The sequence below is a fragment of the Trichechus manatus genome, unplaced genomic scaffold (genome assembly GCF_000243295.1).
Source record: "Trichechus manatus latirostris isolate Lorelei unplaced genomic scaffold, TriManLat1.0 scaffold00104, whole genome shotgun sequence".
NCBI lineage: Eukaryota > Metazoa > Chordata > Mammalia > Sirenia > Trichechidae > Trichechus > Trichechus manatus.
The window spans coordinates 8064277-8079623 of record NW_004444040.1 but is presented as its reverse complement, the minus strand read 5'-3'; the positions used below and the strand labels follow the sequence as shown (position 1 = coordinate 8079623).

At 39.5% G+C, this 15347-nt stretch overlaps 1 protein-coding gene across 1 annotated transcript in view; it reads right to left on the bottom strand.

The window, feature by feature from the left end:
* PLCB4 (phospholipase C beta 4) overlaps nt 1-15347 on the bottom strand; it is a 423663-nt gene that overhangs the window by 89043 nt on the left and 319273 nt on the right. The window contains exons 15-20 of the mRNA XM_023737565.1: nt 11503-11765; nt 10038-10131; nt 7128-7207; nt 6512-6596; nt 3985-4075; nt 1716-1811 (exon numbers count right to left, since the gene is read on the bottom strand). Coding sequence (XP_023593333.1) covers nt 1716-1811; nt 3985-4075; nt 6512-6596; nt 7128-7207; nt 10038-10131; nt 11503-11765 — 709 coding nt within the window. The remainder of the gene's footprint in view (nt 1-1715; nt 1812-3984; nt 4076-6511; nt 6597-7127; nt 7208-10037; nt 10132-11502; nt 11766-15347) is intronic.

The following is a 15347-nucleotide window of genomic DNA, read 5'->3' as shown; positions in this document are numbered from 1 at the left end:
GATAAATGGAGAAATGATTGAAGTTGTCAAGGATTTCATTTTACTTGGATCCACTATCAACACCCATGGAAGCAGCAGTTAAGACATCAAACGACACATTGTAGTGGGCAAATCTGCTGTAAAAGACCTCTTTAAAGTGTTAAAAAGCAAAGATGTCACTTTAAGGACCAAGGTGTGCCTGATGCAAGCCATGGTGTTTTCAATCACCTCATATGCATGTGAAAGCTGGACAATGAATAAGGAAGACTGAAGAAGAATTGATGCCTTTGAATTATGGCACTGGTGAAGAATATTGAATACACCATGGACTGCCAAAAGAACAAACAAATCTGTCTTGGAAGAAGTGCAGCTAGAATGCTCCTTAGAAACAAGGATGGCAAGACTTTATCTCACATACTTTGGACATGTTATCAAGAGGGACCAGTCCCTGGAGAAGGACATCATGCGTGGTAAAGTAGAAGACCCTTAATGAGATGGACCGACACAGTGGCTGCAACAATGGGCTCAAGCATAACAACGATCTTGAGGATGGTGCAGGACTGGGCAGCATTTTGTTGTACACAGGGTCGCTATGAGTCCGAACCAACTCGATGGCACCTAACAACAACAACAATTATGGTTGTGGTTATATGGGAAATGTAAAACAGATGCTAAAGTCAACTCATCAAATATTTTAAGCAAGGCTGCCTTTACTGAAATTATCTACCTGTGTGGATAATTCTGGTGAATTGATTATTTGTAGGAATTTGAACTTGAAGTTTTAATATTGACTTTGAATTTCCAGTTCACTTTGTGTGTTCATACAGACTAATCATTCACCTGAGGGTCTCTACCCATGTTCCTTCCCCCCCACCTTTTTTTTTTTTTTGTTTAGCATCCTATTTTATTGGATTTATTTCTATTGATTATCAATTGCTTTAAAGAAAATGGTAGCATAGTTTTTAAATGGTCCTAATTACTGATGAATAGAAATGTATCTTTTAGATTTAAGTATTATTTCTTATCACAATAATACATTCACACAGTAAAAATTAACTTGCCTCACTACTATCGTCATTAACAAGACTGGAATTCGTGCTTTTGTTTATAGGAAGAGACTTCTTTTTATTCCAACCCCTGCCTTGTACAGCACATGCTTCAAGGAACCCTGGCTGTGAATTTCTGCTGAACAGCTGAATGCACAACAGGAAGGGAGATGACTAACCCATGAAAATCTGGTGGCTAGATAAATGAGAAGGAATAATATTTGGAAAAATACCAAAAGATTAAGGGTGGTCCATGAATACATACCTGACTACTAAGAATAAAAACAGCATCATTATATACAGGTAGTCCCTGATTTACGACGTATTGGAGAGATGACAAAGTGCACTTACGATGTCTGTTTTTTTTGCACATCTTATCGTTGGTAATATGTACTACATACAACGCTGCAGCGCACAATTTGCTAATGTTATCGTTCTTAGACGTTCTCTTGCAAACGTTCAAAGATTGGATTTATAAAGATACTGATAATAAAAGGCAATAATAATGAAAACTGAAAAAGAAAAAAGAAGCATTCTACTTACATCAGAACTGACTTACAACGCAGCGTCAGAATGGAACCCCTTTGTAAGTCAAGGACTATCTGTATAAGGGACCGCGGAGAAAAATTCATGTTTTTCTTAATTTAAGAAGTATTTCAGAGACATGTAACTTAAAGTAAAACAGCTTACCACACTCTATTTCCTCTTCATTATCATCCTCTAAGATGTTAACTGGAGTAGCAGATTCTCCAGCTTCCATCATGCTTTTCAAAGCTTCGAGCTGCTCTGTTATTAAAAACCAACAAGAAGGAGATAGTGACAGATATTAGATCACATATAAAATCTGGGCTTTAAGATGGACACTGAGGAGGAAATAAAAAGGGCAAGGAACCACACTGTCGAGGCACCTACTGGCCACATTCCCAAGGCTCAGTAGTGGCCATGTGTCACCAATTCTGATGGTCTTGGCTTCTTAAGGAACATGCCACAGCCACACTTTATGCACACAAGAAAGAACTACTGGTATGTGGGTGGGTTGCCCAAAATTCTGGTCACCAGGCTTGAGAGGGGAACGTAGTCATTGTAAAGGATTTAAGGCTGGATAACAAAAGCCCATAATTTGGAGAATCTGGGAATGACCAAGGTTTATTAACAATTACGGTGAAGATGTAATAGAAAAGAGAAATGCACACTGGAGACTGAAAAATCTTCAAGAAAAAAATATCTACAACTGATACAACCAGGGTTGTTATCCATAATATATAAAAAGCTCTTAAAAATAAATAAAAATAAAGACCAATGAAATGAAAGAATAATGGGCAAACATGCAGGGGAAAATCACAAAAGAGTATATACAGAGACTAGTTATTAGAGACATGCAAATAATAAAACGAGATACTGCTTTTCTTCTATTTGTTGGGCACACGTAAAAGATGGTCAATGGTCAGTGTTAAGGATATTGCTGTGAAACAGGCACTCTTGTACACTGCTGGTGTGAGTGCAAATTGATACAACTTTTCTGAAAGACAGTATAACAAGATGCATCAGACAAAATGTGCATATGCTTTGGCTCTTGTTGTGTGCCACTGAGTAGATTCCGACTCTTAGCAACCCTATATGACAGAGTAGAACTGTCCCATAAGGTTTCTTAGGCTGTAATCTTTAAGGGAGTGGACTGCCAGGTCTTTTCTCCTGAAGAGTGGCTGGTGGGTTCAAACTGCCAACCTTTTGGTTAGGAGCCAAGCTCTTAACCTTTTCACCACCAGGGCTCCTTATGCTTTGGCTAAGCAATTTGAATTGTCCCAATTGATACCAAAGAGAAAGTTTCAAAAATGTACAAATCAACATCAAGTGTTCTTACCATTGTTGTTTTTATACAAGTAAAAGTCCATTCACTTGGGACTGGTTAATTATACTACGTTCCATTTAATGAACTACATACAATGTTTCATACATTGCAATTAAAGTTATGTAGAATTACAAACTACCAGATGCAGGTATACTGAATTGGTTGAATAAAAAATTAACCATCAGTATGTTAACATGATCTCAGTTTTGTTAAAATGTGTGTATATGTATAAACATGTATGTGTATATACATTTATATATATTACACATATATTTGTATAAATGTGTGTGTATAAAATTTGGAATTATTCTATTTTCTTTGTTTGAATTTTTCCTGACATTATCTTTTTCATAATAAAAATAGTCATTCATATAATTTTTAAATGTTACTTTAGAATACCTGGAGAAAACACAGTGTCATCATACCAATATTTGGTGCTACTAATTCACTGAACTAAAAAACAGGCTGAAAGAAAAGAAAATAAAAAATTTTCTCAACAAAAATCCTTTCTCTGTCTCTCTCTCTCCACACACATACACACACTCCCGAACTCGTGTATTTAGTTAGGATCCTCAGATATGCATATATCACACGGGCAAACTGCAAAGAGAAACTTTTTAAGAGGACTTTCATGTATATAAAATTAAAAGATGCCAGTTCCTTCTATCTTGATAAATTCTAAAATGCCTTTTCCATTTTCCTTGAAACCTGTTGCCGTTGAGTCGATTCTGACTCATAGCGACCCTGTAAGACAATACAACTGCCCCATAGGGTTTCCAAGGAGCAGCTGGTGGATTTGAACTGCTGACGTTTTGGTTAGCAGTCACGCTCTTAACCACTACACTACCAGGGCTCCATTTCCCCTTGGGACCCCTCTAAATCCTGGCATAGGAAATACATGAGTATGTTTCTGCCAGTGCAGGAAGGAGTTGATGTGGCAACTAAACATAACTGGAAATGTGGCAACCTTGCTTTGAAAAGGAAAGCACATATAACGTCACCACTACACTCCTACCCCCTAAAAACTCAGTGATTTCTTTCTAGAAAACAGAACTGTGCAAACATATCATGTGAGTGTACTTCCATCATGTATGTGTGTATTTGCCTTACTTTTCTCAACTTCAGGCTTCAGCCGTTTATTTTTGATGAGTATTTTTCTTTTGAGGTCATTAGGGGATGGCAAGGGTCTGCCGGGTTCGAGCTAGAAACAAACAGAAAGATCTGAGTTAATGACAGGTTGTGTTTCTTCATTTTCATTCCCAAGGCCAGAATGAGCATGAAGGCCCATGAGTTATACAACCCAACATCCACTAGATGGCACTCAGCACAGTTTTTTAAGTGGTCACTCCCCAACAGGAACCAGCCCACACATCAAACTCTGCCTTAGACTAAGGCTGCAAACTTGAAATCCAGGCTGTCTCTAGAGGGGCAGAGCTGCTCCACTTTCCCAAAGGGAGCTGGGGTCAGAGCTTGGGTGGTGTGTTTCAGGAGGGGTTACTGCTCTATATCAGGCCTTCAAAGGTCTGGTGAAGCCGAAGAGATCATCGTGATGGCTGAGGTCAGAATTGGCTTTCCTAGGCATAAGCCAAGAGGCTCCCCGGGTCCGCCAAGTTTTAGGCTGTCCAGTATGCCTGTGAGCTCAGTCAGCTGATCCAATCTAACACCTGGGACTGTGGCTTTGCGGGTAATAAAGAAGCAGTGCTCCTCATTTCTGAAATCTAAACTCTACCATGGCTTCACTTACATCTGCAAAGCAGGTGTCCCTTCCTTCTCTTTATCTCCTCTGAGCCAAAGAACTGTCTTATATCTAGTCATCCACTCCCGTCTTTCATTCCTTCATTCATCTACCCGCCCACTTACCCATCCACTCTCCCAACCACCTATCTGTCCTTCCATCCATTCATTCATTTTCAGAATGAATTTGTATGCTACTCATTACATGGAAAGCCCTGGGTACTCCCGTGCCTGTCTTCCCTCAAACAAACCACTTTGCCTGAACTCTGCTTCCTTCAGAAAGCCTGCTGTAAGTGATCCATTCTCCAGTCCCCTGGACCTGGACATTCCCAACAAATATTTAACACATCTTAGGCCATCTCCTAATTTAGTTGTATGTTTTCATTTGTGTCCTGTGACCTCCCCAAAATTAAATGCCCCTTAGATCAGGAAGCAGGTCTTACTCCCTCTTACACTACCTGTACTTCCTACAATACCCTTCATGTACTATGTGTGCATCACTCCACTAAGAATGCAGTGGTCTTTCCACAAAAGTGCCTTAGCCCAACCAAGATAATAAACAGAGGGCTTTGGTAAAGCCAATCAATCAGGGATTATCTTAGTTTGGGAACCCTTAGAAACAGCTTCTGAGACAAGGATTAAAGTGCCAGGAGTTTACCTGGGAGGCAATCCCAGGAAACAAGAGCAGAGGAGACAAGAAGTAAGAAAAAGAAGAAGGGAGCTAAGAAAAGGTGTGCTATCAAGCAAGGTATCACTGTGGGCAACTGGAGACTGTCCCTGCTGGGGCACCTGGGAGGAAGTGGAGAACACGTGCTCACGGTTACCCCAGCTGGGGAGTGAGGGAGCTTGGGGAGGAGGGGGAGGTGAATTCTCTGGCACTTCTGGCCTGTCCTTCATGTGGGCAGAGCAGGCTCCGGTGACCGGAGCATGGCCTCAGACACAATGCTGTAGGCACTGGCAGTTGGAAGTCAATCCAATGTGCAGGGAAAACAGTCAGTGCTGCAGGAGACAGGCAGAAAAGGCGCCCACAGTCACTGCTTAAGCAGGCTAAAGATAATCAGAGGGCGGGAGCAAAAGAGGCAAATAACTTGTCTCCTCTGTGTTTTTCAGTTTCCATAGACACACTTGTGAAAAACAACACTCATTGTTAAGCCCCCCCTAAGTATTCACATGTAGCAAAGTACCTTCTATTTGAGGACTGTGGATTCTTCTAAGAATGTGAAGAACTCTCTGGAATAATTACACACAAAATATTTGTATACCATCAGAATGAGTTCATAGACCCCATAAAGCCTATCTATGGGCCACAGGTTAAGAATATTTGGCATTATGAAGAAATTAGCAGGTATAAAGTGAAGCTCAAAAAATGTACACATAATATTGCCCCGACGGTTATTTTGGAGTTAAGAGTGTGATCTAGGGTATTTTCCATAGCAACATGCTCCCATGGGTTCTGAACCCTTAGGTGTACGTTTGACTTACCTGGAGAGCTTTAAAAACACCATGCTCAGGTCCTACCCTGGATCAATTAAACCAGAATCTCTAAGAGTAGGGTCCTGACACAGGTAGTCTTAACAACTCCCCAGGTGAATCTAACAGGTAACTAAAGCTGAGAGGCAGTGCTAAGTCTAGATCCTTGGCCACTGAGTGCTTTATGAAATTTCCGGATGGAAAAGCAAACAACTTAAGACCCCATGATCTTCCAGATTATATTCAACGAGACGTTTATTTTATGTCTCTCTATACGTCCCTGTCAAGCATGATGAAAGGCTTTCTGTATCAAGGAATTTAAATAGATACGAAGATCTTTAGCATTAGTCCTCTAGTACTACTTGACCCTTCAGAAATGAATTTCAAAACAAATCCATTCATGCTAGAAATATGGTTATCTAAAAATACATACTGGATGTGATTCAAGTGCTTGTTTCAACAGGAGATCCCCAAATAGATCTTCGCAATATTTGGACATCTTGTACTGTTGATATTTGCTGGAGAGAAAGAACTGGCATTTGTAAATTCAAACATCTATTAACAGTCCAAGAATAAGAAGCGCCCATTCCTACACAGTTAAAACTCCCATTCTGCCAAACGCATGATTGGCCTTATGATGTTAATGTGAGATGTACTTTTAAATACCATAAACTTTAAATGGTGTAATTAGGAAAGGAGAAGATTCCACTCCGAAACTAAGGGTTGGTAAACAGAATGAAAAGTGTTTTTCAAATTAATGAAGTCTGCCTTCAAATATATTGTCAAATCTTCCAGCTCGATGAAACTTTCAGCAAGGTATCCCAATCTCTGATCTTCTGCTTAGAGGGAGCATTTTTAAAACACATTAAAATAATGTTAAGTGTTTTTTTGTTTTGTTTGTTTTTGTTTTTGCACAAGACTCTGTGCCCTTAACTGGAGAATTAGTCAGTATTTAGAACTTCACAAAACAAATTATTTTAAAGGATGTAGAACAGAAGTGGGGGTTAGGATACAACACTCACAGGCTTGGATAGAATGAATAATTATACCTGCAGTGATTTTCAAAGGAGAGAATAACAGGATACTCGGATGTGACAAATGCAGTTTCCTTGATGGCTTGAATTACATCCTTTAAAGATAAAGAGACTTAATAAGAGAAAAGAGCAAAAGTTTTAAGGCACCTAAAACTATTCAGAGGCTAGTTAATCTGAGCCTTTCAGAAAGTCAATGCCAGCAGCTCAGATTGGGCGATCCCATTTACCTAGATAACTACAGAGTCAGTCTCCTATGGTTAGACCCAGGGCACAGTTAATGGTTCATAATTATTTTTTTTCCAGAGCTATCCTTCACGTCTCCAAAATTATGGTGCTATTAACTGACTAGACGTTTCATCTAAATGGTATGCCAGTTCCTTGCTCGATAATCTGCCAAACAGGAGCTCAGAGTTCACCATTCTCAGTGACGAGAGGGGAGTTTTTGCCGCAGCTATTTCACTACAGACCACTCTTCCACTTCTTCCACTGTGTGGAGAAATCTGTTGTTAAGAACCTCACGGCTTCTGGAAACTTTAGTGACTTTCCTCTGTGTTCTGGAGTCAGTCTTGGGCTACATTTCATTAACCTGATATAGACCCCTGTGTGTGGATGTGGCATTTGCAATATCCTTTGTTTGGTATTAGCCTGGTGAAAAGCGAGGTCACTGAGGAGGGGTTCCCCTTGCTGATGAAGCAACATGTGAGGTAAAACAGCAAAGTGTTGTGGACCCCTTATTTGTAACCTACCTTAATCACTTGATAACACTGCTGAATGAGCTGAACATGTCATCTCCCCATCTCTATGAATCAAAAACCAAACCCATTGCCATCAAGTTGAGTTGATTCTAACCATAGCAACCTTATAGGACAGAATAGAACTGCCTTACAGGGTTTCCAAGGAGCAGCTGGTGGATTTGAACTGCCAACCTTTTGGTTAGCAGGTAAGCTCTTTAACCACTGTGCCACCAGGCCCCCTTATGAAATAGGATAGGCCTTAACAAACTATTGGACCTGTTCTCTGCTTAGCTTTACAAAGAATGGCTACAGAACAATGCTTCTAAACTGGAGCATCCTACTTGGTAAAAATTCTCAAATTCTTACTGGCTTATAGCTAACCAAAGGGCAAGCCCCATCATTTGATTAATCAGGAAAATATTGTACAAATAGCTATCTAGGGAAATCCATTTGAAACTATAATGCCAAATTTGGATAATTTGGAAGTATGTATTTTATTGAGATATCCTTATGACTGAGGTGGTCATTTGGGGATTCTTGCTTGAAATTTCTTCCCATGTGAAAATGGCTGTGATCTTGATTGTCTACTTGAGCTGACCAAGAATTACTCCTCCAGGAGCATCTTGGCTTGGTCCTTGGGTTCTCAGTGGCTCATCTCTAAATACTGGTGGCATGGCCTTTATTTAGCTATGCTTCCTTATTAAACTCCTTAATTTTCTAAAAAGATTATACCTATTCCTCACTTATCGACTGTCTCGTTATCTGACATTTCACATTTATGACAATAGTAAAAAATTTACTATCCGACTATTTTGTGCATTATTGACATACGTCTGGTAGTAACAAACACCGAGATGTGAGGCAAGAGTAACGCTGCCTGTGATAATTAAGGTTATGTGTCATCTTGGCTGGGCCATGATTCTCAGTGGTTTGGCAGTTATGTAATGATGTAATTTGGCAGTTATGTAATAATGCAGTCATCCTCCATTTTGTGATCTGATGTGGTCACTCTCCATTTTTGCATAACGCCGATTTTCACATAGCCACCTGGTCTTTGGAACCTAGCCATGTCAATAAGGGAGGAGTGTGTGCATCAACTTTTCCTATCAGTTTGGCTGACTGTGCAAACTCATTGCTTCTTACTTCAGTGTACTCTTGGTACTTCTCAGAGAGCATAATCCAGAATTTATTGATGCTCAAAGCTCACAAACATCTTGGTTAAGAGAAATGATATGCATGAAGTGTTATGGGTGCAGGGCCTAGGCATCTGTGTTTTAAAAACTACCCCTGGTGATTTTTCACATGCAGACAGGGTTGAGAACTGTTGTTTTTGGATGTTACAATATCCATCCCTAGTTACATAAGACCAACAGAGACTGACACGCTTGGCATATTGGCCAAACACAAAATCTCATTCTCTTTGACTTGTCCTTTGGCAGGACATCATTGGGCCATATTGAGGAACACTCTAAGAAACCAGCCTTGAAATCTTACACTGAGATCACCAAAAGACCATTACTGGAGATATCTATTTATATAATTGTTGATTCTTCTTTATGAGGGTCCACAGGAGAAAAATTCTCTCTGGTCTCAATACTGAGCATAGCTGTGCTTCTCTTAACTAACTGCTCTATTTGTACTTTATGGTTTTCTGGAACTCATCATTTCTCTCTTTGCACTGGATTCTAGAAAGAGTGGAGCCCAACTCGTGGTATGGTTTGTCAGTTAAGAGAACTTCTTGGTAAGCATTCATACAGTCTAGTCTTACTGTTGGCATTATCTTATTTTCTTACCCTTACAAGCACTACTTATAATCTATTTCATTTTCTGTGTTCTATTTATCCTTTTATGCCACCTTGATGTCCTTTGAGGAATACCGCAAAGTAACTAAGTAAATCAGTAGATAAGAAAATGAAAAGCTGTTTTTAAGGTAAGGAGAACCAGGCAGATTGCCAAAGAAACTTCATTACGTAGCACAGTCACCATCTGAAAGCAGAAAAAGGAGCATGAAGGATACATCTTTAAGTGGAGAAAATCTTTTTCTCGACTTTCTCCTCAAAACTGGAAGAAAGAAATATGAAGCTAAAATGCTTGAGAAAACGAATAATTAGCTTTCTCTTCTCCATCTCCATATTTCCTGCATTTTCATAATAGTTTGGAAGAGGCTGTGGCTGTGTAATTTAAAACTTACCTTAAAAAGGATATCTGTACACATTGCTTTTCCATGAGTTATAATTGGTTCTTGGTCTTCACCTTTTCCATCCCAACAGTCAAGTTCAACACATCTAGGAATATAGTGAAATTACAATATTGAGTCCTTAAAATAGTGTGTGCACAAATTAAAAGACAACAAAATTTTTTTTTACAGAAGCATAAAATAGAATGAATTAGCTAACAGGATTGTTTTGTAGGCTATATGGTTAAAATCATATTCTCTTCATCCAGTTGACATAATCAAAAGGTGACTATCTTAGAGCAAAAGACATTTCAGAGACATAACAAGCAGTGTGATTCTGCATGAAATCCTAGGTGTGACAGAGCTGCAATAAAGCACAATCTGGGGACAAGTGGGGACATTTGCAGATGGACTGGGTTTTCAATGATGTTAAAAAATTTATTTTTTAATTTTGTTAGTTAGAATGATGTTACTTTGGCTATGTTGGAAAATATTCTTATTATTTTAATGATTCACACTGAAGTAGTCAGAGACAGAAGTAATAATGTAGTCAATTTATTTTAAAGTATTCCCACATTCAAAAAATAGTGGGTTAAAAAAAATAAAATACTGGTTATTGATAACCAAGAAAAAAATCATAATTTAACTATATTTCTTAGTTGCACCTTAGTATTTTTGTTATACTTTAAATCAGAAACATTTGGCAGTTTCTGTAAGAGAAAAACATTTTGAATAATTTTTATTTTCAGATAACTAAGTTTTAAAACTTTTTTTTAAAGTAAAGTTAAATTTGCAAGTAAAACTACCAGGGACACCTCTTCATTGATTGCCTTTGAGCAACAGAAAATTTGATATATGACTTCTTAAAATATGCTTATTTTCTTTTTTTTCCCCCAATTTTTTTTTTGGGGGGACATATTTTCCATTTATATAAAACTATCACTTGACCCACAAGAGAACCTTTCTGGAACAAATGTTGTCTTTCCTCGCCAAGGCTAAATGACTATAATAATCCATTAAAGAGAAAGACAAATGTTCTCTTTACTCTGATTACTACTTGCTATTTTCCAGAGGGTGGCAGTGATGGTTCGGTGGTAGAATTCTTGTCTTCTGTGCAGGAGAAGTGGGTTTGAGTCCCAACAACGCATCTCATGCACAGCCGCCACTCATCTGTCAGTGAAGGCTTATGTGTTGCTACGATGCTGAACAGGTTTCAGCAGAGCTTCCAAACCAAGACAAACTAGGAAGAAAGGCCTCGTGGTCTACTTCTGAAAATCAGCCAGAGAAAACTCTATGGATCACAACAGTCCAATCTGCAACCAATCATGGGGATGGTGCAGGACTGGGCAGTTGTGCATGGGGTCGCCATGAACCAGCAGCCAACCTGACAGCAGCTAACAACAACAACAACATTTTTCAGAGGAAAATAAATCAAATCAAAGGGCATTATGCACAAAAACAGTCATCTTGAGCTTCCAACCTGCAGCCAGCCAGGAGAACCTGTCTGTACATTTCTACCGAAGACTTTCCACCAAACTGTCGGCCAGTGAGATAGGTGTTATGGGAAGAACTGATGAAGTAGTGAGCCAAAGGGTGGTCCATTTCTTGATAAAGTTCTAAGCGATCTAGGAAGACTGGGGCATTTTCATCTGACATCAGATATCTGCAAAACCCATCACTGGATATGAGGCCTAGGGGAAAAAAGAATATCCTAGTAGAATATGTGATTGTGAAGATACAAATCTCACATTTTACATGATCTCAAGGCAGCTTAAACAGTTAAGAGTAAAAACTTCATAGTCTCTTCCCAAGAAGCGTCATCTTACAGAAATGGGAATGCTGAGTAAAATGATAGAGTTGTACATTTTAAGTAACACAATGTAGCCACAAATAGGTGCCATTCTGCTTTCATATCCATGAAGGCAGGAGTACTTAGTTCCCTAAGTTCAGGGGTACTTCACCTTCTGGGGACCCTTTGACACCAAGTGTGTGGTCACCAGAGGTCAGTGTGGCCTAGTTCTACGTCTGCCACGCACTCAATTATCCTTTCAGTTTCTTCTTCTGTCTAATGGGAAAAAATACTGAAACCACCTGCTTTCCAGAACTGTCATGAATGGTAAATGAGAATATATATGAGAGGTGCTCTTTAAAAAATAGAAAAGGTACAATTGTAAAGCATTATTCCTCTCATCTGATTGGAGAAAGGACCTTCTTGGAGATGGTGGCCTCTCTGAATGTAAACATTCCATTTTCCTATTTTATTCATAAATCAGGGTATGGAACTGCTAATAAGAGTGTGTAGTGGTAGTTAAAATGTGGTCCCCAAGAGCCACGGTTCATTTCAGTCACATTTTTCTGACATGGGGCGGAGCCCATGTCACAACTGTAGGAGAGACGATTGATATATCTGCATCTTCTTCTACCTCACTGACCATCAACAGTCTCAGGTTTTTGTTTTTATTTAAGTCTTTTTCAAATTAGGAACTGATTTCAAGCTTACAGAAAAGTGCAGACGATAGCATAATAAATAGTCATGGAGTAACACCATAGCTCTGTTAAATCTTAACATTTTGCTGTACTTCTTTTACATCTTTTAAAGGAATACTTGATTACAGATGCAGTTGATGTGCCCTGTGGACCTCACCTCTGTTCCATTTATTTCCATATTCCCACCCACTCGGAGAAAACCACTACCTTGATTTTGAGTTTACCGTTCCCAACTTTACTACATTCCTAACCTCACTATATATGCATTTATCCCAACAAGAGATAGACTACTTTGAAGGACTTTAAATTTATATAAAAGTGATTCCACTATATGCATTTGCACCTTGCAATCTTTGTTCTAAATTTTCTTGCAATTTATCCAGTTGATATACTTTGCTCTTGTTCATTTACTTTTCACTGGATATATGGTAGTTCATATACAAATATACCACAATGTATTATCCATTATTCTGTTTATGGATATTTAGGTCATTTTCAATTATAACAAAAATTACTGCGATAAAAATTTGTGCTCCTATCTCCTTGGGCACATTTATTCATCCTAACAGCAAGTATTATTCAAGGCATTGGGATAGACACAGTAGTGGAAGAAAGAGACAAGCCCTACCTTCCTAAAACATTATTGTAGGAAAGAGAAACAAATAAGTTAACAAATAAATGTAATTTGATATAATGTGAAATAAGTGCTAGAAGGAAAAAGAAGGCAAGGGAGGAAAACTGATATGGAATAAACAGGATGCTGTTTTAGATATGGAGGCCAGTGAAGCCCTTCTGAGGAGATCACATTCATTTCATAGGGGGCAAGCCACATGCACACCTGGGAGCCGCATTCCAGGCAGAAAGAAGAGCAAGCGCCATGAGTCTGACACCGGAGAGTGCATACCCAGTATATTCAAGGACAGCAAGATGAGTGAATAATCAAGGGGAAAAGTAGCTGGAAAGGAGGATGGAGAGGTAGCCAAGGGTTACCTTTGGAGGGTTTTGAAGAGTGGAATAACATGAATGGATTTAGTCTTAAAAGATTTGTTCTGGCTGCTGTATGCAGCATGCATTGTTGGCCAATGAGTAGAAAGGAGAAGATCAGTTAGAGGCCAGCTGGTTGTGCTCAGGCAGAGATGATGCAGGTTTGGACAGTCTGGTAAAAGTGAGATGGTAAGAAGGGATTTATTCAGAGGATAGAACTTGCAGCTGTTGCTGATGGATCAGATGAGATACAAAAAAATTAAACAAGTCAAGAGTGATTCCAAGTGTTGAAATCTTGGAATGAAAAACTGGATGAATAATGGTGCTATTTTCTAGGCTGGCGAAGAAACAGGCCAGAGGTGAGGAGAATCAAAACATGTTATACATGTTGTTGTTAGGTGCTGTTGAGTAGGATCTGACTCGTGGTGACCCCATGTGTCCAGAATAGAACTGCTCCATAGTGTTTTCAAGATTGTGACTTTTCAGATGCAGATCAGCAGGCAAGGCACACCTCTGGGTGGGTTTAAACCACCAACCTTTTGGCTAGTAGTCGAGCACTTAACCATATGTGCCATCCAGGGACTCCTATGTTATACGCATGCATCTGAAATGCCCATTAGATGTCCAAATGGAGAGTTCCAATATAGGTCTAAGGTCCCTGGGTGGCACAAACGGTTTGCGCTCAGCTGGTAACTGAAAGGTTGGTGATTCGAATCCACCCAGCAGAACTCTATGGTGCAGTTCTACTCTGTAAACACGTGGGGTTGCCATGAGTCAGAATCGACTCAACAGCACAAGGTAACAACAACAGTATAGGTCTGAAGTTCAAGTCAAAGGTTAGGAGTGTAGTTTAATTTGAAAGTCATATGCATAGAGAAGAAATGTAAAGCCGCAGGCCTGGATGAGCTCACCTAAAGCGTGAGGATAGGTGGAGCAGAGGTCTGAGGACAAGCTCTGGACCATTCTGACACTCAGAGCATGGGAAATATACAGGAGATTCTCTAGGGTACGTACCTAGAAGTAGAAATGCTGGGCTGTATGACAGGCCCATTTTTTCACTTTCCTATTTACTGTCAAAACACTCACCTAGGTGTTTATACCAATTTATGCTTCCAACAGAAGATTTTAAGAATGCATCCTGCATCACATTCTCACCCACACTTGGTAATGATGGACTTTTAAAATTTCTGTCATTTGTAAAATGATGAAGCTACACTTTTTAGATGTGTCAGTGGTAGTTTCATAGACTTTTAGGGCTTGGAAGAACTTTAGCAATACCCTAAGACACACTTCTATCGTGACATTTATCACACTGCGAAGAATTGTCTTTCTCAATGTCATTCAACTGCCTTCAAGGCAGGGGGCATTTCTTATTCAGTTGTGAATCCTCAGCATCTATCACAGTGCTTAGGACCCAGTCAACACTTGGTAAACTTTAATGACTGCCTGGACCCTACCAAATCACCTCCCACTACTGCAAAGTGCTAGATTTTCTACCAAATCACTCTCACTTCAGCTTTAACCACATGCAATATGTTATAAATTACAATACTCAGAATATTAATAGAGGAGGTAGGTAATGAAGCACTTTTGCTAGGAATAGGTATCTGACTAACAGCAACTGAAAAGACAATATGTAGGCTCCCGGAAGGAGAGGCCGTAGCAGAAAGTGTAAACGTATGACTAGAACCAAGGGAACAATCTGGTAGGCTCAGTAAGCTATCAGGGATGTGTTCATGCGATGTGGCCGGCCAGCCCGGCACAAATGGCTCAGCCACTGGCTACTAACCCACCCAGAGGCACCGTGACAGAAAGGCCTGGCCATCTGCTTCCAAACTGTCAGTCATGAAAACA